This window comes from Macaca mulatta, chromosome 12 (genome assembly GCF_049350105.2).
Source record: "Macaca mulatta isolate MMU2019108-1 chromosome 12, T2T-MMU8v2.0, whole genome shotgun sequence".
NCBI lineage: Eukaryota > Metazoa > Chordata > Mammalia > Primates > Cercopithecidae > Macaca > Macaca mulatta.
The window spans coordinates 108368342-108393867 of NC_133417.1; the positions used below are offsets into that span (position 1 = coordinate 108368342).

General features: G+C 37.6%; 1 protein-coding gene across 4 annotated transcripts in view; it reads left to right on the plus strand.

The window, feature by feature from the left end:
• Positions 1 to 25526, plus strand: part of NBEAL1 (neurobeachin like 1) — a 207187-nt gene that overhangs the window by 131884 nt on the left and 49777 nt on the right. For all 4 annotated transcript variants that reach the window (XR_013402118.1, XM_028830998.2, XM_015110738.3 and 1 more), the window contains 8 exons: positions 771 to 1076; positions 1175 to 1324; positions 5170 to 5327; positions 7627 to 7751; positions 13813 to 13939; positions 21039 to 21187; positions 22124 to 22257; positions 24792 to 24896. Coding sequence is in view for 3 of the 4 variants with exons in the window: in XM_028830998.2 (XP_028686831.2) it covers positions 771 to 1076; positions 1175 to 1324; positions 5170 to 5327; positions 7627 to 7751; positions 13813 to 13939; positions 21039 to 21187; positions 22124 to 22257; positions 24792 to 24896 (1254 nt within the window). In the remaining variant the exon portion in view is untranslated. The remainder of the gene's footprint in view (positions 1 to 770; positions 1077 to 1174; positions 1325 to 5169; positions 5328 to 7626; positions 7752 to 13812; positions 13940 to 21038; positions 21188 to 22123; positions 22258 to 24791; positions 24897 to 25526) is intronic.

The following is a 25526-nucleotide window of genomic DNA, read 5'->3' on the forward strand; positions in this document are numbered from 1 at the left end:
TTGCACTCCAGCCTGGGCAACAAGAGCAAAACTTCATCAAAATTCTACAAGAGTAGAATTAAGTATTGGCTTATGAGGCTGGGCATAGTGACTCACACCTGTAATCCCAGCACTTTGGGAGGCCAAGGCGGGTGGATCACGAGGTCAAGAGTTCAAGATAGTGAAATGTATCTTGGCCAACATAGTTAAACCCTGGCCAACATAGTGAAACCCTGTGTCTACTAAAAATACAAAAAAATTAGCCAGGCATGGTAGTGGGCACCCATAATCCCAGCTACTCGGGAGGCTGAGGCAGTAGAATCGCTTGAACCCAGGAGGCAGAGGTTGCTGTGAGCCAAGATTGCACCATTGCACTCCAGCCCGGACAACAGTGCAAGACTCTGTCTCAAAAAAAAAAAAAAAAAAATTTGGATTCCCTTTATACTGGTGGTTTCTCCTAAAATGTGTCTACATGTGCAGGCATCATCTAGGCCTCTTCATCTCTCACTGTGGGATTTGCACTTTGGGAGAACAATGCAAATGCTGATACTCTGGCTACTGCTATTGCTGTAGATCTTTGTCTCTGACTCAGGAGTCTTGTGTCTTCTGCCAACACCTGTGAAACTATAGCAGCTAACTCTTTAGCTTGGAGGCAAAGTAACATGAGACCTTTCACAGTTCTTGAGAGTTATTATATAAAAATTCTGAATCCACAGGGCCAGGCAGAACTTGTGCTATCACTAAATGTTTGCTTTAGTCTGCTCTTTCTCATCTCAACTATTTTCCTCCAGGTTTGTGCAATGGCATCAGCTAAGCTAAATACCCTTCTTCAGACCAAAGTGATTGAAAATCAGGATGAAGCGTGTTACATTTTAGGGAAGCTGGAACATGTTCTAAGTCAATCAATCAAGGAACAGACTGAAATCTACTCGTTCCTGATTCCCCTTGTTCGTACCCTGGTTTCCAAAATTTATGAACTTCTCTTCATGAACTTGCACCTCCCTTCTTTACCTTTTACCAATGGTAGCTCCTCATTTTTTGAAGATTTTCAAGAATATTGTAATTCAAATGAATGGCAAGTTTACATTGAAAAATATGTAAGTTTTATCTTTTTTGATCAAGATTTTTCTGCTAATTTACCACTTTTATACAGGTGAAGTCATATATTAAATTTATGTATCTTTTTTTTGGTAAGATTGTACCTTATATGAAGCAGTATGAAACTCATACATTTTACGATGATCATGAGAACATGGCACTTTATTGGAAGGATTGTTATGAAGCTTTAATGGTAAATATGCATAAACGAGACCGGGAAGGAGGAGAAAGCAAGCTCAAATTTCAGGTAAAAAGTAAATGTTTTAATATCTGGCTCTTCATGTTGATTTTAGGCATTTAATATTGAATAAGAGTAATACAGGGCCCCAATTTTAAAACAAGCAGTATTTCTATTATTTGTCTAAAAATTATCTTAGGATTAGAAGAAAAACAGCTAATCAGTAACAAGGTCAATTAATAGGAAAATGTTCTATATATAGTGATTATGTAAAAAGTTTATTAAGCTGATAGTACATTAATAGATCCCTCTAAGGAGGCTGGATACATACCGTCACTTAGAGGGAAATTTGCATGACATAATGTTTATATTAGAAAAGAAGAAAGGCATCAAATTTTAAGTTTCTACCTTAAGAAACTAGAGAAATGGGTGGGTGTGGTGGCTCACACCTGTAATCCTAGCACTTTTGGGAGGCCAAGGCAGGTGAATCACCTGAGATCAGGAGTTCGAGACCAGCCTGGCCAACATGGCAAAACCCCGTCTCTACTAAAAATACAAAAATTAGGTGGGCATGGTGGTGCGTGCCTGTAATCCCAGCTACTAGGTGGGCTGAGGCAGGAGGATCGCTTGAACCTGGGAGGCAAAGGTTGCAGTGAGCGGAGACTGTGCCACTGCACTCTAGCCTGGGCAACAGAGTGAGACTCCGCCTCAAAAAAAAATAAAAAAGAAACCAGAGAAACAAAATTAATCCAAATCCTTATAAGCAAAATCAAGGAATAAATAAAGAACAGAAGTAAATGAAATTGAAATCAGAAAAATAATAGAGAAAATCAATGAAACCAAGGTCCAGTTCTTCAAAATATCATTAAAACTGATAAACTTCTAGCAAGATTGACAAAGCAAAAAAAAAAAGAGAGAGAGATGTGAAAAATTTTTTATACCAGGAAAGAAAGAGGCAGTATCACCACTGACTCCACGGACATCAACATTGTAATAAGGGACTACTACAAACCACTCTATGCACATAAATATGACAACGTAAATGAAATTTACTTGTCATATTGGAAATGAAAATTCCAAAACTAGTTCAAGAATAAGTATATAACCTGAATAGTCCTGTATTTATTAAAGAAATATAATTTATAGTTAAAAACCTTCATAAAGGGAAAACTTCAGGCCCAGATAGTTTCACTGGCAAATTCTACCACACATTTAATGGAGAAATTATGCCACTTTCTCAGTCTCTTCAAAAATAGAAGAGTAGGAACATTTCTAGCTCCTTTGATGAGGGTAGTATTACCCTCCTAGTGAAATCACAGAAAAATAATACAAGAAAACTACAAACTAGTGTCTATCAGGAACATAACTACAAGACAAATCTAGCAATATATTTTAAAAATAATACATTAGATCAAGCACAGAGGCTTATGCCTGTAATCCCAGCACTTTGGGAGGCCAAGGCGGGAGGATCATTTTAGGTGAGGAGTTGGAGACCAGCCTGGGTAACATAGGGAGACTCCATCTCTACAAAAAATTTAAAAATTAGCTGGGTGTGGTGGTATGCACCTGTAGTCCCAGCTACTGAGGAGGCTGATGTGGGAGGAACACTTGGGTACAGGAGGTCAAAACTTTAATAAGCCATGATCCCACCACTGCACTCCAGTGTAGGTGAGCAGCAAGACTCGGTCTCAAGAACAATAATAATGGTAATAATAATATATGACACAACAAAGTGGAATTTATCCTCAGGATGCAGGGCTAGTTCAACATTTGAAGATTAATTAATATACTGGACCACATTAGTAGTCTTAAGAAAAACTATGTTATCATATCAGTAAATGCAGAAAAAGCGCTTGAAAAATTAAACATCCATTTGTAATCAAAGCTCTCAGCAAACTAGGAATAGAAAGGAAATACTTAAACCTTTACAAAAATCCTACCACTGGCTTCATATTCAGAGGCGAAAAACTGAGTACTTTTCCCTAAGACAGGGAACTAGGCAGGGATATTCATTCTCACCACTCTTAGTTACTGTTGTACCACAAATCTTAGCAAATATAGTAAAAATAGAAAAAAAATATAAAAACGTGTTTACATTGGGAAGGAAGAAATAAAACTATCTAAAGATAACATGATTCTCGGTGTAGAAAGTCTTAAGGACTCTGTTATACCAGTAAATTACTATAAATAAGCAAGTTTAGCAAGGCTGCAGGACATAAAATCAATACACAAAATTTAATCATATTTCTGTTCACTAGCAATGAATAAGGAATGGGAAACAGATTTTCTAAAAATACTTTTACAATAGCTCTAAAAATAATAAAATGAGTAGGTATCAATCTAACAAAATAATAAAATGAGTAGGTATCAATCTAAAATAATAAAATGAGTAGGTATCAATCTAACAAAACTAAAAAACACTTGAAACAAATTAAAGAGACACTGTATCATCAATTGGAAGACTCAGTAGTCTTAAGTAATTTTAAGGTGTATATATTTGGTTAAGCCAAAATGAGAACATTGTTCCTTTCTTAACTTAAAATATATTGTAAACATCTTTCCATGCCGGGCTGCAAAGTATTCCATTGTTTTATGTATTAGTACATTTAAATGTATTTCCCATTGTTAGACTCATTTACTTTTTTCTTTATTTTAATCTTTTTATTTATTATAAATAGTATTGAACATCCCTATAGTTATATTTTTGTGGCTATCCGAGATGATTTCCCTAGGATAAGTGGAATTACTAGTAGGTAGTGCTTATGATAAATACTGTTACATTTCCCTGAGAGAAGTTCTACCAGTTTGTATTCTCATCAACACTTTCCCTGTAACTTTACCTTTAGGTTTTCTAGAAATACCTAATTTAAGAGTGTCCTTATGTTATTGAACCTCAAAACTGTGAATTGATGTTTAATTACCATGGAGCTGTCATGACTTCCTCAGTTTTCTCAGCAATGATCTGTTTTAAATATTTAGTAACATTGTATTCCAAAACAATTGATTTCCTACTAAGTCTAATAATAGTTAACAATAACAATTGTAATAATGACAACCACAAGTTATTGAGAACTTGCTATTTTTCTAGCACTATATTAAGTACTTTAAATGTTCATCTTTATTATGACAGTTATTGTTAACCTCATTTTACACATGAGAGGACACTGAGCCTCAGAGAATTAGCTAAGAGAAACAACTAAGCTAAAGATAAAGTTAGATAAGAAAAGTAGCTCAGAAAAGCTAAGATTTGTATCCAGGTCTGACTCCAAGGCATGTATTTTTAACCACACATTGCTGTAGTGCCTCTCTAAAACTGTTTAAAATTTTAACTGTTCTTTTTAACATAATTCAGTGCTGGTTTGTTTGAAACAAATTAATGCTGTCATTTTAGTTTCTAATAGATGAATATTGATGTGAGTTAGATAAGCTAGTCTTCGGTTTTTTTCTTTGAAACTTATGAACATTAATTTCACAGATTAAAGTTATGTCTTGGTAGTATACAATGTGATTACGCTTCTTTCTACTTTCTTTCCTCTTGAGTCTCATTTTAGATGCGTTGTAAATCAAAAGATCCCCTAGGAAAATTATTTTACTTGACAGTAAGTAGGAGGTTAATTATCTTGAGCTTCAAAGTTCTGTGTTGAGGCACTTTGCATTTTTGAAGTTCTTCACATGTTTATTGTTGGTTGGTTGTTTTTTTAAGTTTTAAAAGATATAAATAGATTATAGGTAAAATTATATCATACTTCATCAAAGAAAATGATTCTGATGGAATAAGAAAAGCCTGTTGGTTACTAGCTTCTGTCCCATAATGCAAGATTTTGTTGGTCAAAAATGTTAAATTATGGAATTAAAATGTAAATATACCTGTAAATATATGAGTCAATGAACTTAACTTTTATTGTTTCTTTCAGGAACTGTTTGTGGAGCCATTTAATCGAAAAGCACGCCAAGAGAACCTCAGGTATAATAATATGCTTAAACAACTTAGCAGTCAACAGTTAGCCACTCTTAGACGCTGGAAAGCAATACAGCTCTATCTTACATGTGAAAGGGGACCTTGGGCTAAAAGGTAAGAGGATATAATTTTATTAAGTACTCTTTTTTCTTTACAACTCTGGTCTAGAAATTTTTGAACCAATGCCCCTTGCACTCCAATTTTTTAAATGTTCAATTTATAAAAGGGTGCTTTTAATCTTATTTATTGTCTTTTTGTGAATTATAGGTCTGGGATGATTCGAGGTTGTATTGTTTTTTATCTTACAGTTATTTGCCTTCCTTTGACCCTTTGATATGAAGTTTATTGGACTTTAGACTCTTAGAGAGTGTTAAACCAATTTACTTCTGTGTTTCTGATACCACCTCTTTGAGCTAGGGCTAATGCTGTTGTATGTTTGAATATTTTACAATTCATTTAATTGATCCGCAGTCACTTCTGTTTCGCTTAATTATATTATCTCTTTTTTTTACAGCCCTTTTAAAAATGTGGTAAAATGTACATAACATAAAATTTATCCTCTTAACCATTTTAAAATGTACAGTTCACTGGCACTGAGTATATTCGTAATGTACGATCATCACCACTGTCTAACTTCATAACATTTTTATCACCTAAAAAGGAAATCCTGTACTTATTACAAAGTCACTCCTTATTATCCTCTGTCCCACCCCCTAGCAACCACCAATCAGCTTTTTGACTGTATTATTTGCCTGTTCTGGTTATTTCATATAAATGGAATCATACAATATGTGGCTTTTTGTGTCTGCCATCTTTCACTTAGCATAATGTTTTCATTATGTAGTAGCATGTATCAGTACTTTATTCCTTTTTATGGCTGAATAGTATTCCCTTATAAGGATATATCATCTTTTCTTTATCTAGTCAACAGTTGGATGGGCATTTGGGTTGTTTTCCACTTTTTGGCTCTTTTGATTAGTGCTGCTGGTAACATTTGTGTACAAGTGTTTGAACACTTGTTTTTAATTCTCTTGAGTATAAACTATGAATGGAATTACTGGGTTGTATGATAATTCTGTGTTTAATTTGCTAAGGAACTGCCAAACTGCTTTCCACAGCAGCTGCATCATTTTATATTTTCACTAGCAATGTGTGAGGGTTCCAATTTGTCCGCATTCTTACCAACACTTGTCATTTCCTGATTTTTTATTATGACCCTCCTAGTGGGAGTAAAGTGGTATTTTATGATTTCATATTCCATTTCCTAGTGATTAATGATGTCTAGCATCTTTTCATGTGCTTGTTGGTCATTTTTACATCTTCTTTGAAGAAATGTCTGCTCAAGTCCTTTGCCCATTTTTAGATTGATTTTTTTGTTGGATTGTAAGAGTGTATATATAAATATATGTATATTTATATACTTAATAATAGACTCTGATCCTATATATGATTTTCATATATGTAGATTGTCTTTTCACTTTATTAATAGCAGCCCTTTTGATACAGGAAAGTTGTTAGTTTTAATGAAGTCCAGTTTAATCTATTTTGTTGTTGCTTTTTGGTTTTTTTTGGTGTCATATCTAAGAAACCATTGCCAAGTCCAAGGTCATGAAGTTTTACCCTTACCTTTTCTCCTAAGAGTTTTATAGTTTTAGCTCTTATATGTAGATCTTTGTCCACTTGCAATTATATTGTCTTTATTTGTAGTAAAATTATTTTTTATTTTGAAAACTATTGGAAATATAAACCATCTGTATAGTTAGTTAAGAACTCCCATTTAACAATGAAAGAGTAAAGGTATCAAGCTGTAAGTCTAAAAGTCAATGTTCAAATCTTACTTCTGCTACCTGTAAACCTCATGTCACCTTGGGCAAATTATTTAGTCTGTTTTAGATTCCTCGTGTATACAGTACAGCTACGCGTACTCACTTTGGTTCTATCAGAGTTATTTGGATTAAATGAAATCAAAAATGTGAACAGTTTTGTAAAATGGTGCTAAACAGGCTGGGTGTGGTGGCTCACACTGTAATCCCACTACTTTGGGAGGCCAAGGCGGGCAAATTGCTTGAGGCCAGGAGTTCAAGACCAGCCTGACCAACATGGCAAAACCCCGTCTCTACTAAAATTACAAAAATTAGCTGGGCATAGGGGCACATGCCTGTAATCCCTGCTATGTCGGGAGGCTGAGGCACGAGAATCACTTGAATCCAGGAGGCAGAGGTTGCAGTGAGCTGAGATTGTGCCACTACACTCCAGCCTGGGTGACAGAATGAGACTCTGTCTCTAAAAAATAAAAGTAAAATAAAATGGTACTAAACAAATGTAAAGTACCTGATACTTTTTTACAGTATTTAAATCAATCTTTGTAACTTAAGCTAAATAATTTTACTTGTTTGCTTATGAATATTCTTAGGAAACAGAATCCAATTCATTGGAAGCTAGCTAATGTAGAGAATTATTCCCGCATGAGACTTAAGCTGGTACCGAATTATAATTTCAAAACCCATGAGGAAGCTAGTGCCTTGAGAGATAATCTGGGTGAGTTCCAATGACCGTTTAATTATTTGTTGAAGATAATGAGAGTGTTCTTGGAGTTGATGATTGTTATTTCATTGTTTTAAATGTGTTTACTTATGAAGGAAGGGTGGCATTTTATAACTGATATTTAAATGACTGTATGTTTTTAGTCCTGTTACATTTGGCCTAAATCCAAGGTAATTTAATACTTCCATTGATTTTAATTTCTAAAAGAAAAAAACTTTAATTATAAAAGTATACTGTACTTCATATCAACTGTTATGTCTCTTGCAATGAAACAGTGTTCTTTTCTCTTAGTTTTTCTGCTCATCAAGACTGAGGCTAATACTAATGTTAGATAGAATTCTTAGCAATCCTTTTCTTTTTTTTTTGAGACAGAGTCTCACTTTCTTGCCCAGGCTGAAGTGCAGTGAAGCAATCTCAGCTCACTGCAGCCTCCACTTCCTGGGTTCAAGCAATTCTCGTGCCTCAGCCTCTGAGTAGCTGGGACTACGGTCACACGCCACCACACCTGGCTAATTTTTATATTTTTAGTAGAGATGGGGTTTCACCATGTTGGCCAGGCTGGTCTCCAACTCCTGACCTCAAGTGATCCTCCCACCTCTGCCTCCCAAAGTGCTGGGATTACAGGTGTGAACCACCGAACTCAGCTAGAATTCTTAGCAATCTTTTATGCCTTTTATTATAACCTATTTTTATAGAGCTGTAGACCCTTAGTATCTTAGATTGGTCAATGCCTTTTTCTAGAAAAAAAAAACAAAAACTACTTGAGGTCAGGAGTTCAAGACCAGCCTGGCCAACATGGCGAAACCCCGTCTCTACTAAAAATATAAAAAATCAGCCAGGCATGGTGGCGGGCACCTGTAATCCCAGCTACTCAGGAGGCTGAGGCAGGAGAATCGCTTGAACCCGGGAGGCGGAGGTTGCAGTGAGCTGAGATCACGCCACTGCATTCCAGTCTGAGCAACAAGAGCAAAACTCTGTCTCAAAACAAACAAAAATTTAGCCTGACAGTATTTCAAAACAGATCTTAAGGGGTTTCTGCAACTCTTTAGGAAGCCCTTCCTTTATAACTATCTCACTTGTCATCTCTCCCTTTTTTAAGATAGGTCTGTGAAATACCCCAAAATGTTGTTTATCAAGAATAATTGGGCCTGCATGGTGGCTTATGCCTGTAATCCCAGCACTTCGGGAGGCCATGGCAGGCAGATCACCTGAGGTCAGGAGTTCGAGACCAGCCTGGCCAACATGGTGAAACCCTGTCTCTACTAAAAATACAAAAATTAGCTGAGCATGGTGGCGGGCACCTGTAATCCCCGCTACTCCGGAGGCTGAGGCAGGAGAATCACTTGAACACGAGAGGCAGAGGTGGCCGTGAGCCGATATCGCATCATTGCACTCCAGCCTGGGTGACAAGAGCAAAACTCCTTCTCAACAACAACAAATCATTGGTAATCGTAGGCATATTATGTTGTAGTTTTAGATGACGTGAGTACCAACTTTTAGATGTTATTTTTAAACTACTTTTATTTTTTTGAGACTGGGTCTCCCTGTATTGACCAGGCTAGATTGCAGAGACTTGAACATGCCTCACTGCAGCCTTGGCCTCCTGGACTCAAGCAATCCTTCTGCCTCAGCTTCCTGATTAGCTGGGACTACCAATGCGTGCCATCATGCCATGCCCAGCTTTTTTTTTTTTTTTTTTGGTAGAGACAAGGTCTCACCATGTTGCCAGACTGGTCTTGAACTCCTGGGCTCAAGTGGCCATCCTTCCACCTCACCCTCCCAAAGTGCTGGGATTACAGACATGAGCCAGCATGCCTGGCGAGATCTTATTTTTTTTAATTGCCTTAACATATGGCCAAAATATTTGATGCCATAAAATGAATCAAGAGAGCCATGATGCTTGCCATTTAGAGTCTTACATTTTGAAATAAATCAGATACAGTAAGTGGTTTTCCTTAATTCAAAATAATGGCCCTGTCCGTGATATAAACACTAACTTTGAGTGTTATCTTACATAGCAATAGCCAATTGTGTATAGCTTTTTCTCTGAAAGAATCTTGTATCCTCTTCTGTAAGTATCTTTCTCTACTCTTTGAGATATAACTATCATTAACACCCAACAAACATCTTTTGGTAAATGACCTTAATAGTTACTTAAGGAATAGTGTTCCATATTATTTTCTTGACTTTTACCAAGAAATCTCCTTCCATAAAGTTCCCTCTGCTTTTTCCTCTCCTTCTCACCCCTCTACACATGCACACAGATGTAATTTTATGTCCCTTCTTAGTCTTAGTTGTTCTTTTTGTTTGGTTTTCTCACTTAAAAATTTACTTCAAGTATAGTAGTGACAATAAAACTGTACAGAAAAAAATTTATATATTTCAAGGTGAAATTGGAAATCATAACAAATGGCATCAGTCTTTAAAATCTTTAAAGGTCTTTGCAGTATACTTCAGAATTAACTGCAAAATGTTTTACCTACTCCTTAGTTTTGTCTATAGAGTATTTTCATTAACTGCCAGAATTCATGGTATTCTTTTTTTAAATATTATCTTGTTTTGTTTTACTTACCCCAATACTGCTTTTTATAAGCAACCCATTGCAGATGTGTAGAATAGTGTTTTCATTATGGGCTAACCTGCAAAGCTAACCATGATTTAAAATATTATTTTGGATGGAAAATCCATTATTAATTTCAAACAGCTGACTTATGAAGCATATTTTCGAACACACCCACTTGTAAATTAGGGAATTTGAAGAATCAAAAAGAATATATTCTTAAATGTATCAGTAAAAATATTTGGTTTGTAGTGTGGGCAACATAGTGATAAAATAAAATGTTTTGTAGCCAGGTGGCACATGCTTGTAGTTGGAGCTACTCAGAGGTGAGAAGATCGCTTGAACCCAGGAGGTCGAGGCTACAGTGAGCCACGATTGTGTTGAGCCCCGATTGTGTCACTGCATTCCAGCCTGGGCAACAGAGTGAGACCTTGTCTCAAAAAAGAAAAAACGTTTGGTTTGGCTAGGTGTGGTGGCTCATACCTGTAATCCCAGCACTTTGGGAGTCCAAGGAGAAGAGTCACTTGAGCCCAGGAGTTGGAAACCAGTCTGGACAACATAATGAGACCTCATCTCTACAAAACCATTTTAAAAGTCAACTGGGTGCAGTCATGTGCGCCCATGATCCCAGGTACTTGGGAGGCTGAGGTGGAGGATCGCTTGAGCCCAGGAGATTGAGGCTGCAGTGAGACATGATTGTACCACTTCATTCCAGCCTGGGCAACGCAGTAAAACCCTCTCTCCCAAAAAAAAAATTTGATTTAAGAAATTTTTTTTTGTCTGTAATTCTTTATTAGACATGCTGTTTTCTGATTGGCAAATTTAACAACTTATTTTTAGTCCTCACCCTGCTTCCATTTTTTCTGAAGCATTTAGTGGTTATCCTCCTCTGTAAGTGTATTTCTTTCCTTCTTTCTTTTCCTGTTTGTTTGTTTGTTTTGTGAGACAGGATGTCACTCTGTCACCCAGGCTGGAGTGCAGTGGTGCAGTCACCACTCATTGCAGACTTGAGCTCCTGGGCTCAAGTGATCCTCCTGCCACAGCTTCCTGAGCAGCTGGTACTATAGATGTGTACCACCACACCCAACTAGTTTTTTAATTTTTAAACTTTTTTTGTGGAGACAAGGTCTCCCTCTGTTGCCCAGGTTGGTCTCGAATTTCTGGGCTCAAGTGATCCTTCCACCTCAGCCTCCCAGAGTGCTGGGATTACAGGCATGAGCCATCCCACTCAGACTGTAAATATATTTCTTTCTTAGCTCTGCTTTTTAACCTCCTACTTTTTTTTTTTTTTTTTTTTTTTTTTGAGACGGAGTCTCGCTGTGTCACCCAGGCTGGAGTGCAGTGGCGCGATCTCGGCTCACTGCAAGCTCCGCCTCCCGGGTTTACGCCATTCTCCTGCCTCAGCCTCCGAGTAGCTGGGACTACAGGCGCCCGCCACCACGCCCGGCTAGTTTTTTTGTATTTTTAGTAGAGACGGGGTTTCACCATGTTAGCCAGGATGGTCTCGATCTCCTGACTTCGTGATCCACCCGCCTCGGCCTCCCAAAGTACTGGGATTACAGGCTTGAGCCACCGCGCCCGGCCACCTCCTACTTTTTATATCAACTTTTAGTCTTTTTTTCTAAAACTGTTTTCCTGCACACCTTTAAATTATGATGTTCCCAGATCCATTGCTAGCATCTTGCCTTTACCTGTGCTTTTCCTAAGTGATCTCATGGCTTCCCCACCATATATGTAATGCTGCTTTCCCATCTGTATTTCTAGCTCCAACCTTCCTTTTGAACTCTAGAACAATGTTTCCAACTGGCTATTGGGATACCTGTTCCACAGTCTCCTTATGACATTTCTGAAACTGAATTTATTCTCTTTTCTCGTATATGTATTCCTTACCCTAGTTTCTGCTTCTCTTGTATCTGGTATTGTAGTTATCAGTATCTCCATATATTAGCTGCTGAAATTAAAATCCATATTATCCATGAGTCTTTCCTCATCTCTCTGAAATCCCTACGTATAACAGCTCTTTAGGTACTGTGTCCTGTTGATTCTATCTCTTACATAACCTTTGAATGTTTTTCCTTATTTTCATTCCCTTTGCTATTGCCGTGGCTTAGCTTGGTGCTTTCTCCAAACTTACAGTAGCTTCCCAGCTGGCTTCCTTGCTGCAGTCCATCCTTCATTCTCCATCCTTCACCAATCTTCCATCAGATTTTCAATTCATACTGTTAACGGGATAGTACCATACATCTACATAAAGTCGATTTCCTATTTGTATCAGACTATCTGGGCTTCCTTCTTTTCACTTTTTACTGCATTGTTATGTACTTTATTAATTAAATGTTTTAATGATAAATTAGACCTCATGAAAAAACATGTTCAGTAGAAATAGTTACTAACTTGTTCTAGGGAAAATGTGAATCACTACTTCCCAATATAGAAGAAGGTATGATCAAACAGATTTACACAGAAAAATGCAATTGTACATTAGGTTGATTCATCTTATGTCTGAGCAATGGTATCATTTGAGAAGTTAAGGGAGGATTTGTCATCTTTATAGTGTTTTGTTATTTATAGTTACTTGCAGTATTGTGTTATTTATGTATTTTATATGAATTATTTTTGCCATAAATGAAATCTTTATTCATAGTTGTGTTAATTTTTTTCAGTCCTATAAATTATGCATATATTTGTATTACAGTTCTTATTTCAATCAGATAGTTGGAAGGTAAATATATAATAGTAGCTATCATTTATTTTATATTTAATGTGTACCAGATGTTTCACATGTATTACCTTTCATGTGCCTAACAACCTTGTGATGAAGTCTCCATTTTACAATTTAGAAAACATACATTCAGAAGGGTCATATGGCTTACTAAATGGCAAAACTAAATTTGAATCTAGGTTCACCACTTCATAGACCATGTTATTTTCATTATACCAGACCTGCCTTTTTGCAGGATGTTTAGTTTATAAAATACATTACATGTATTTCATATATATGCCTCAGAATTATGTATTAAATTCCTTGTGGTCCAGAAAGTAAACACTTTCGCTCTTGGTCTGTGTATTATTTCCCGATTAAAGACAACTTATCATATATTCTTTCTTAGTTTTGCTTTAGTACAAATGCATGTTAAAAATAGTTCTATTACATTAATACAATTAGAATATTTCTTCCTTTGACTTAATTATTGGCAACCTTTAGAATTAAATATAAATTAAGAGAGTACTTGGCCTATTTCTGAAACAAATAGTACCATTATTAAAAATAGATACTATTATTTTTAAAACATTTATTCTTTTTACCTTATGAATAGTAGTTGTCAAAATCACCATCAAACATCAAGGATTACTCTAAATCAAAGTACCATCTTTACTTATATACATATTGTTATTATCTAACAGTCAGGAACATAATTAGCAGTCAGAAATTACAGAAGGGCTATAATATTGTTTTTTACTTTATGTTTAATAGATATTTTGTGTTTAAAACAGGTATCCAACACTCACAGCCTTCCAGTGATACATTGCTTTTGGAAGTAGTGAAACAAGTAAAAGTTAGTGATATGGAGGAGGATAAATTAGACCTTCCTGAAGAGGATATATCAGCTAGAGTAAATGTGTATGTATAAATATTTAAAATTATTTTGTTCTGAGAAAGGGGATTGCAAAATCGTGGAAAAGATTTGCTTGAAATTCTAACGCCACGTATTTTCAGGGTCCAACAGTTAATGCTGTATCAGCTGTTGGGATTTTATCAGTACTGAGATTATTGAGAAAGGCTTCTTAGAACTGGGATAACATGGAACTGGACTTTGAAATTAGAAAGTATTTAGAACTGTATGATAATGAAGGCAATACATTGAATTTGTGAGATTCAGCTATACCTGTGTTCAGATGGAAATGTACAGAACAAAATTTAAACTGTTAAGCAAAAGAAAGAACATTATAAAAACAAAAGCAGAAATTCGTGAAAGAGAAAAACAGAAAGATTAAAAACATCGAAGCCTGGTTATTAAAAACAAACAACAAACTAACAAAAAGCAAAAAAACATAAACCTCTAGCCAGACTGATTAAAAGAAAGACAACATAAATTGCCTATATTAGGATTGAAAGAGGAGATGATGCCACAAATAATAAGATGATTGAGAAGAATACTAATGATTTTATGCCTATAAGTTTGACAGCTTAGATGAAACAAATGCTTTGAAAGATGCAAATTACCCAGCCTCCCTCAAGAAGAAACAGATAACCTGAAAAGCCTTAGATACATTTTAAAATTTTTAATTTGTACTTCAAAAACTTTCTTTAAGGAAATGTAAAATATATTAATTTCCTCATCTCCTCTTTGTGTTACTGCTGTCATACATATTACATTTCTTTGTATAAGTTCAGCAATACTGTTTTATAGTTGCTGTTTTATGCAGTTATCTTTAAATGAATTATAGGAAGAACACAAATGTATGTTATTAATACTTCATGTTTGCTACATAATTATCAAGTATCATACTTGTGCACTTTATTTCTTTGTGTGTGCATTCATTTATCATCTGATAAAAATTCCTTCCAGCCTAAAAGACTTTCTTCAGTTATTTTGTGTGTGTGTTTTTGTGTGTGTGTGTGTGTTTTTGTTTGTTTGTTTGTTTTTTGAGACAGGATCTTGCTGTGTCACCTCAACTAGAGTGCAGTGGTGTGATCACAGCTCACTGGAGCCTCCACCTCCTGGTCTCAAGTGATCCTCCTGCCTCAGCCTCCTGAGTAGCTGGGACTATAGGCACACCACCATGTCTAGCTAATTTTTAAATTTTTTTGCAGAGACAGAGTCTCACTGTATTGCCCAGGCTGGTCTCAAACCCTTGGGCCCACATGATCCTCCCGTCTTGGTTTCCCAAAGTGCTTGGATTATAGGCCACCAGAGAGTGAGCCGCTGCACTCAGCCCTCTAGTATTTCTAATAAGGAAAGTCTGATTGCCACAAACTCTCCATTTGTTTTCCAGGGAGGTCTTTATTTTTGTTAATCCAGATATATCTCACAAACATAAAATTTACCGTTTTTAATGCACACAATTCAATGGGATTTTTTAGTGTTTTCACAAATTTGTACAACCATCCCCACTGTATAATTCCGGAACATTTATATCACCCCAAAAGGAAATCTTGTACCTTTTAGTGGTCGGTCCCGGTTTTCCCCTTCTCACACACCCTGGCAACCACTAATTACTTTGTCTCTGTGGATTTGCCTACTTTGGACATTTTCTGTAACTCCTACAATTTGTGTCTGGCTTATTTTCATTTGGAATGTTTTCAAGATTCATTCATGTCATAGCATATAAGAGTACTTTATTCCTTTTTGTGGCTGAATAATATTATAAATAATTTTCCATTTATAACCATTTATGGTTGTCCAAAATATGGATAATCACATTTTGCTTATCCATTCATCAGTCAGCATTTAGGTTGTTTCTACTTTTAGGCTATTATGAATAGTACTTCCATGAATATTCATGTACAAATTTTTGTGCAAACATAAGTTTTTAGTCGTCTTGGGTATCTACTGAGGAATATAATAGTTAGATCATATGATAATTCTGTTTGAACTTTTGAGGAATTACCAAACTGTTTTTTACAGGGACCACATCATTTTACATTTTCACCAGCAATATATGAGTGTTCTGATTTCTCCACATCTACCCTTGTTATTTTCCTTGTGGGTTTGTAAAAATTCATTATAGCCATCCTGTATGGTTTGAAGTCATATCTATCTAATTTGCATTTTCCTAGTACCTAATAATGTTGAGCATCTTTTCATGTGCTTGTTTGCCATTAATATATCTACTTTGGAGAATATCTCTGCAAATCACTTGCCCCCCCACCCTTTTTTTTTTTTTTTTTTTTGAGACAGAGTCTCACTCTTGTCACCCATGCTAGAGTGCAGTGGCGCAATCTCGGCTAACTGCGACCTCTGCCTCCCAAGTTCAAGCAATTCTCCTTAGCCTCCTGAGTAGCTGGGATTACAGGCGCCTGCCACCATGCATGGCTAATTTTTGTACTTCTAGTGGAGACAGGGTTTGGCCGTGTTGACCAGGCTGGTCTCAAACTCCTGACCTCAGGTGATCCACCCACCACGGCTTCCCAGAGTGCTGGGATTACAGGCGTGAGCCACCATGCCCGGCCTGGTTCTTTTTTAAAATGTTTTTAATTTCTATCTCTTTATTGATAGTCTCTATTTGATTAGCTTCATTGCTATACTTCCCTTTATTTCTTTAAACATAGTTTCCTATGTTCTTTTGATGTATTTATGATAGCTACTTTGAAGTCATTGTTAAATTGAACATCAGAGGTCTGCCAGAAACAGTTTCTTTTTATTGCTTTTGTGTTTATGGCTCATACTTTCCTTTTTCTTTGTTTTCTCATAATTTTTGTTAAAAAACTATACACTTTTGGTAACAAATTGTAGCCAATCTGGCTTCTGATCTCCCTCTGTTACGGTTGCTACTGTTGTGATTTTGTTTGTTTGTTTACTTTCCTGAACTAATTCTGTGGAGCCTGTTTTAACCTGCTGTGTGTTGCCAATGACGTCTCTATTCATTGAGTTTTGTTTTGTTTTGTTTTTTGTTGTAAAACCTGGCCTAGTAGGGATTGTCTGTGGGTCAGCATACGTTGGTGGTCAGTCATTGGTTAGAGGTTGTCTTTAGCCCCCCTGATCCAGCTGAATGCTATAGCTCACGAGTATAATCCCAGCTATTCAGGAGGCTGAGGCAAGAGGATCACTAAAGGGGAGGAGTTTGAGACCAACCTGAGCAACATAGTGAGACCCTCTCTCTAAGAAAATAGGCCAGGCGGGCTGGGTGCAGTGGCTCATGCCTGTAATCTCAGCACTTTGGGAGTCCAAGGCAGGTGGATCATGAGGTCAGGAGATCGAGACCATTCTGGCTAACATGGTGAAACTGCATCTCTACTAAAAATACAAAAAATTAGTCGGGCGTGGTGGCGGGCACCTGTAGTCCCAGCTACTCGGAAGGCTGAGGCAGGAGAATGACGTAAACCCAGGAGGTGGAGCTTGCAATGAGCTAAGATTGCACCATTGCACTCCAGCCTGGGCAACAGAGTGAGACTCCGTCTCAAAAATAAAAAATAGAAAATATGCCAGGTGGCCGGGCGCGGTGGCTCAAGCCTGTAATCCCAGCACTTTGGGAGGCCGAGACGGGCGGATCACGAGGTCAGGAGATCGAGAGACGATCCCGGCTAACACGGTGAAACCCCGTCTCTACTAAAAAATACAAAAAAATAGCCGGGCGAGGTGGCGGGCGCCTGTAGTCCCAGCTACTCGGGAGGCTGAAGCAGGAGAATGGCGTAAACCCGGGAGGCGGAGCTTGCAGTGAGCTGAGATCCGGCCACTGCACTCCAGCCTGGGTGACAGAGCAAGACTGTCTCAAAAAAAAAAAAAAAAGAAAATAAGCCAGGTATGGTGGCTCATGCCTGTAGTCCCAGCACTTTGGGAGGCTGAGGCAGGTAGATCACGCAGTTAAGAGATTGAGACTATCCTGGCCAACATGGTGAAACACTGTCTTTACTAAAAATACAAAAATTAGCCAGGTGTGGTGGCGGGCGCCTGTAGTCCCAGCTACTCAGGAGACTGAGGAAGGAGAATTGTGCCAACTCAGGAGGCAGAGGTTGCGGTGAGCTGAGATCGCTCCACTGCACTTCAGCCTGGGTGACAGAGCAAGACTCCATCTCAAAATAAATAAATAAATAAATAAATAAATAAATAAATAAGCCAGGCATGGTGGTGGTGTGTGCCTATAGTCTTAACTATTGGGAAGGCTGAGGCAGGAAGATCCTTTGAGCCCAGGAGTTGAAAGCTGCAGTAAGCTATGATCACACCACTACGGTGCAGCCTGGGTGACAGAGCCAGACCCTACCTCTAAAATAAATATATAAATAAGCAAGACCCACCCCACCCCCCATCTCTAAAATAAAAGATCCAGTAAGACTGCCATCTTTCACCAGTGGATCTGTACATCGCTTAGGGATTACATTTAAAGTTCATGATTTATATATCTGCCCTAATGTGAGTTTTGGGGGATTTTGTTTTGTTTTGATTTGATTGATTGATTGATTTTTTTTTTTTTTTTTGAGATGGAGTCTTACTCTCAGCTAGGCTGGAGTGCAGTGGCACGATCTCAGCTCACTGCAACCACTGCCTCCTGGGTTTGAGTGATTCTCGTGCTTCAGCCTCTCAAGTAGTTGGAATTACAGGCGTGTGCCACTACACCCAGCTAATTTTTTGTATTTTTTGTAGAGACGGGTTTCACCATGTTGGCCAGGCTGACCTCAAACTCCTGATCCCGTTTGCTCCCACCATGGCCAGCCAAAGTGCTGGGATTACAGGTGTGAGCCACTGTGCCCCGCCTAATACTTAACTTTCTGTGTTCGTAAAGCCACATATTCAGCCAAGAATGAGTAGCTATGTCCCAAATATATGATTTGTTTACATTATGAACTACACATGGTAAATCTTTCTTTGAAGCTTATTTTAATATTACAAATTGAGGGCCAGGCATGGTGGCCCTCAATTTGTCAGCACTTTGGGAGGCCGAGGTGGACAGATCACTTGAGTTCAGGAGCACCAGACCAGCCTGGTCAACATGGCAAAATTCCGTCTCTACCAAAAATACAAAAAATTAGCTTGGCGTGGTGGTGTGCGCCTTTGTTCTCAGCTACTTGGGAGGCTGAAGTGGAAGGAATGCTTGAGCCTGGAAGGTGGACGTTACAATGAGGCAAGATTGCACCACTGCACTCCAGCCTGGGTGTCAGAGTGAGACCCCGTCTCAAAAAATGGGTGTATTAAAAATTGACTAGATTCAGTAGTATTCTTTGGTGGCATAATCAGGATTTTTATTTATATTAATTCAGTAATTTTTTTAGATTTCCTTGATTATTTTCAGGGTACTGGGGAGGGGCAGTTATATAGGGAAATATCTTGGTAGATATTCAGTCAGCTTTTTAATTGGGATTTTTTTTTTCTTTCTTTGATGACTAGTGAATTTAATGGATGTCAGACTAATTTTTTTACACTGAAGAACCAAAATACTTTTTGTCATCTAATATAAATAACTCTCAGACTATTTACTTTTTTAGGGTTACTCATTGCATTATTTATCACTGTAAATATTAATATTTCAGTGTTTGGAAAAACATTGTTTCCAGTAATTATATTTTTAAAAAGAAAAGCTTAGTTTTAAATAAATGGTTGCAACATTACAAACTTAAATTGGTGATACAGAACTCCTCATGGAAACCCACTAAAAATAAAATTAGACTTAGTCATTGGTACCCCGGACATGAGGCAGATATGAAATGTCTAGGACCAGAGAGTAGCTGGCTTAAAAGATTTAGTTGAATAACATTCTGTGAGTGGTAGGAACTCCCGTTTCTCTCTCTTTTTTTTTTTTTTTTTTTTTGAGACGGAGTTGCACTCTTGTTGCCCATACTGGAGTGTAGTGGCATGATCTCAGCTCACCGCAACTCCATCTCCCAGGTTCAAGCGATTCTTTTGCCTCAGCCTCCTGAGTAGCTGGGATTACAGGCACGCACCAACACACCTGGCTAATTTTGTATTTTTAGTAGAGACGGGGTTTCTCCATGTTGGTCAGGCTGGTCTTGACCTCCCGACCTCAGGTGATCTGCCCACCTCAGCCTCCCAAAGTGCTGGGATTACAGACGTAAGCCACTGCGCCCAGCCAGGAGCTCCTATTTCTATCCTTGGCAGTTAAAGTCACCTAGGCCACCAAAAGACTGTCTCTTTCCAGTTACTTCCTCCAGCAAATATAAATAATATTCCTCCTAATATAAGGTGACTTCACTTTAAGTAAGGTATGGCAATAATAGCTCTTTGCATTATCTCCAGTTCCCTTGGTAAGGGGATGCTGTAATGGTGATGCTCTCTAGTTTTAGTTACTCTTGAAAGTCTTATTTTATAGTTTAAGATTCATATTTAGTACTTCTAATAATTATTTACAAACATCACTGCAATGCAGTCTTAGTCACAGATTCATGTATTTTGTGGGTCAATTCATGTCTCCCACAATATAGCTAAAATGACATGACCAATATTGCCTTATTTTTCAACTGTCCTCTGCTAGTTGTTTTACAGGGTCACTGTGTTTTATTATAATGGGTCATATAAAATAAGGATGTAAAGCTTATTTTTAATGAAACTGAATCATTGAGTAATAAAAATATTTGGACACTGTTTAAGTAATTTGATATGCAGAATATTTCTTGAGGGTAATTCAAATATTCTTTCCGGACATTAATTTGACAGATAAGTGATTTATATTTGAGGCCAGGCACGGTGGCTCATGCATATTATCCCAGCACTTTGGAAGACCAAGGTGGGTGGATCCCTTGAGCTCAGGAGATCAAAACCAGCCTGGGCAACATGGCAAAACCCCATCTCTACAAAAAATATAAAAATTAGCTGGGCATGGTGGCATGCACCTGTATTCCCAGCTACTTGGGTGGCTGAGGTGGGAGGATTGCTTGAGCCCGGGAGGCAGAGGTTGCGGTGATTGAGCTGACATTGTGCCACGGCAACAAGACCTTGTCTCAAAAAAAAGTAAAATCAGAGAGATTTATATTTAAATATGGTATTATTTTCTATTTAAGAAAAATAAATGGTTAGATTTTTCTGTTTATTGGCTTTTTGTTTTTACAGTGATGAGAAAGAAGAACAGGATCAAAAAGAAAAATTGGTATTGATGGAAGACTGTGAACTCATTACAATAATTGATGTAATTCCTGGCAGATTAGAAATCACTACTCAACACATTTACTTCTATGATGGCAGCATTGAAAAAGAAGATGGTGAGGAGTTCTGGAAAAAATGATTTTTGCTGTTCAATAATTAAGTATCCAATTTATCAATCATGAATGAGAAGAACGCAGTAAGATAGAACTGTGTATCATGTAAAAGGAGAAATGGAAAGTCAGTATGGGGTTAAATTTGTTACCAAGTGGAAGGGAATGCTTTTTAAAAATTATCGATGCATTTTTAAGGGTTTGGCTAGAGGGAATTGCTATAAACTTAAGTTACAAAATCAGTGTTTATTATTATTATTATTTTTTGAGATGGAGTTTCGTTCTTGTTGCCCAAGCTGGAGTGCAATGGTGCAATCTTGATTCACTGAGCCCTCCGCCTCCCAGGTTCAAGCAATTCTCCTGCCTCAGCCTCCCGAGTAGCTGGGCTTACAGGCATGTTCCCCCATGCCCTTCTAATTTTGTATTTTTTGTTAATAGAGACGGGGTTTCTCCATGTTGGTCAGGCTGGTCTCGAACTCCTGACCTCAGGTGATCTGCCCACCTCAGCCTCCCAAAGTGCTGGGATTACAGGTGTGAGCCACCACACGCATTTTATCATACCTTTGTCTTCATTTTATCTTCATTTTATCATACCTTTGTATGTGTACTTATTCCTATAGGCTTCTCATGTCATCCTTTATGTGATAATAAAAGAATGATTAAATCTAAGATACCAACATACAGAGAAAAGGAAAACTGTTTCTGAGGTGTATTCAGAATTATCTTGTGTTCTAATGGGAAGGCAGTAGAATAGTTATAGAACTTTAAAATAGTTTTGAAAGAACCAGTTTAAATATCCAACACATTTAACAAATGGTTTATATAGTATAGAAATTGAATTCCTTTTTCCTAAAGCCTTTTGTCAAGAACTAAAAGGTATTTTCTACATAGCATGAGTAACTTTATATGGTATCTCAGTCACAAGATTTCTTCTCTTTTCAGGAGTAGGTTTTGATTTCAAGTGGCCTCATTCTCAAATTCGAGAGATTCACCTCCGGCGTTACAACTTAAGAAGATCAGCCCTTGAGATTTTTCATGTTGACCAATCCAACTACTTTCTCAATTTCAAAAAAGAGGTATGTACTGTGGTCTCAGGAAATCCCAAAATACTGGCTTTAAATACGTTTCCAGCTAGTGAGCTCTAATGGAACTTTGGGCTGTATTCTTTTGTCAAGACAAAATGTTAGAGGAAAAAATATATACTTTGGGGGCTAATCAGTGTATGAATTTTTGTTGAGATTTACTTATGTTTGAGTTTTGGTGAAGTTCAGCTTTTATATATATGGCTAGATAAAGTAGAATTTTTAGTGCCTCATTACATTCACTTGTGATGTAATATACAATATGTTAGCTATGATTAGTAAATTAGATTAGTAGTTAGATTTAGTAAATTAGATTGGTTTCAAATTCAAAAATAATGAGGAATCTGTTTCTTCTAGGAATATAGTAAATTCTTAAGTAATGTAGGTTGTTAAGTGCATATGCTCTAAAGCCAGATTACCAGGGTCCAAGTACTGTCTCCACCACTAGCTGTGTAAGCTTGGGCTCGTTACTGAGAATGCTTGGGCCTGGCCTTCCTTCCCTCTCTCATTCACTTGAGGTCAGATATGTACTACAGTTTGACAGCTCTCCCCACCTTGCATAGCTCTGCCATTTTCTCTCGCAGGCATCTCCTCTAGTAAAATACTTGCATTTTAATTCTATCTTGGCATCTGCTTTTCAGAAGACTCACATTAGCACACACAATAACTAATTTTCCATTCTTCTGTGGAACCCAGGTTTACTTATTGATGATTTGATTAAGATGTTTAAAGACCATTCTTCTAGTTTTACAAAAGGAAGTCTTTTTACTGTTATGAGAAAGTTTTCCTTCATAGGAAAATACAAAGCATGTGTTTTATGGAAAGCTGTGTCATGTAATTAAACTAAGTCTGCCCCTGCTAAGTACTAGGTGTTTGTATAACTTTATTGTCTTTAAAGCATATTTGTGTAAAGTATCTAATCTTTATAACAACCATGACATTAAATGTGGCAAATTTGGCCAGACACAGTGGCTCACGTCTGTAATCCCAGCACTTTGGGAGGCCAAGGTGGGTGGATCACCTGAAGTCAGGAGTTCAAGACCACCCTGGCCAACATGGTGAAACCCTGTCTCTACTAATAATACAAAAATTAGCCAGTCGTGGTGGCACATAACCTGTAATCCCAGCTACCTGGGATGCTGAGGCAGGAGAATCACTTGAACCTGGGAGGCAGAGATTGCAGTGAGCCAAGATCACGCTATTGCACTCCAGCCTCAGCAACAAGAGTGAAACTCCGTCTCCAAAATAAATAAATAAATAAATAAATAAATAAATAAATAATAAAGCAGATTCTGGCTGGGTACGATAGCTCACACCTATAGTCCTAGCACTTTGGGAGGCCGAGGCGGCTGGATCACTTGAGGTCAAGAGTTTGAGACCAGCCTGCCCAATATGGTGAAACCCATCTCTACTAAAAATACAAAAATTAGCTGGGCACGGCGATGCACACCTATAATCCCAACTACTCGAGAGGCTGAGGTAGGAGAATTGCTTGAACTCTGGAGGCAGAGGTTACAGTGAACCGAGGTCATGCCCGTGCACTCTAGCCTGGGTGACAGAGCGAGACTCCATCTCAAAAAAAAAAAAAAAGGCAAATTCCATTATTCCTTTTTTAATAGTTGAAGAAACTATAAGTGAATTTTATAACTTTGCATGTGTATAGCCCTGAATAATTTACAGTACTATAAGGATAGATATTATGTTTAATTTACAAATGAGACTCAGTAAATTAATTTATTTGTCAAGATGATTAGTAAATTGCAGAACTAAATTTGAAGTATACTTGAGCAAGTTTTCTAATTCAAAGTCTAATAATCCTTCCGTGATACACAATAACTTTTGTAAAACATACATGGCTTGATTTCAGCAAGTACAATAGAGAAATTAAAACCATAATCTACTGTTTATATGAAATGTCCAGAACAGGCAAACCCATAGAGACAGAAATTAGATTAGTAGTTGTCAGGGAATGGGAAGGAGGCAGAATTGAGAAGTAGCTGTTTGTGACGATGGAATTTCTATTTGAGGTGATAAAAAATTTCTAAAGTTAGATAATGGTGATAGTCACACAACTGTTTGAATATAGTAAAAAAAAAAAAACACACTGGGGCCAGATGTGGTGGCTCACACATGTAATCCCAGCACTTTGGGAGCTTGAAGTGGGAGGATCGCTTGTTGCCCAGGAGTTTCAGATCAGCCTGGGCAACGTGGTGAAACTTCGTCTCTACAAAAAATACAAAAATAATTATCTGGGCACTGGGGGCACGCACCTATAGTCTCAGCTACTCAGGACGCTGAGATGGAGGTTCAACCTGAGCCGGGAGGTCCAGGCTGCAGCGAGCCAAGATCACACCACTGCACCCAGCCTGGGCAACAGCAACTGTCTCAACAAAACAAAACAAAACACACAACATTAAGTTGTATGCTTTAAAAGGGTGAATTGTCTCTCAGTACAGCTATTGTAACTACCATAATCTTCCAAGTTTGTCTTGATTAATTTTTAAAGTATAAAATGCTGTTTTTTATAGGTTAGAAACAAAATATATAGCAGACTGTTGTCACTTCATTCTCCAAATAGTTATTATGGAAGCAGATCACCACAGGAGTTATTCAAAGCATCAGGATTGACACAGGTAGGAAATTGTAATAGTCTGTAATGAACTGTTCTGCTCTTCCTTTTAAGTAAGACTTGACTTCTTCTGATTATTTTTCTTTGATTTTTACAACTACTGTTCTTCCATTCAGACTGATCTTTTGAATCATCTTTGAATCTTCCTTTGTTTCCCTCACATAGACAGTGCCCCCCTGCCATCTCCTGTATCATTCAGTTCATGGTTATATCTGTCAATAATTTTCTTTTTAAAAAATAGGGCTGGGTGCAGTGGCTCACGCCTGTAGTCCCAGCACTTTGGGAGGCTGAGGCAGGCGGATCACCTGAGGTCAGGAGTTCAAGACCAGCCTGGCCAACATGGTGAAACCCTATCTCTACTGAAAAATACAAAAAGTAGCCAGGCGTGTTGGCAGGCGCCTGTAATCCCAGCTACTCAGGAGGCTGAGGCGGGAGAATCGCTTGAACCAGGGAGGAGGAGGTTGTGGTGAGCTAAGATTCGAGCCACTGTACTGTAGCCTGGGTGACAGAGCGAGACTCTGTCTCAAAAAATAATAGTAATAATAATAACATGGGTTTTAAAATCTTAATAATAAAAATAATCAATGCATGAGGTTTAAACAAAAAAAAAGGAAAAAAGGGCCTGGAAAGGGCC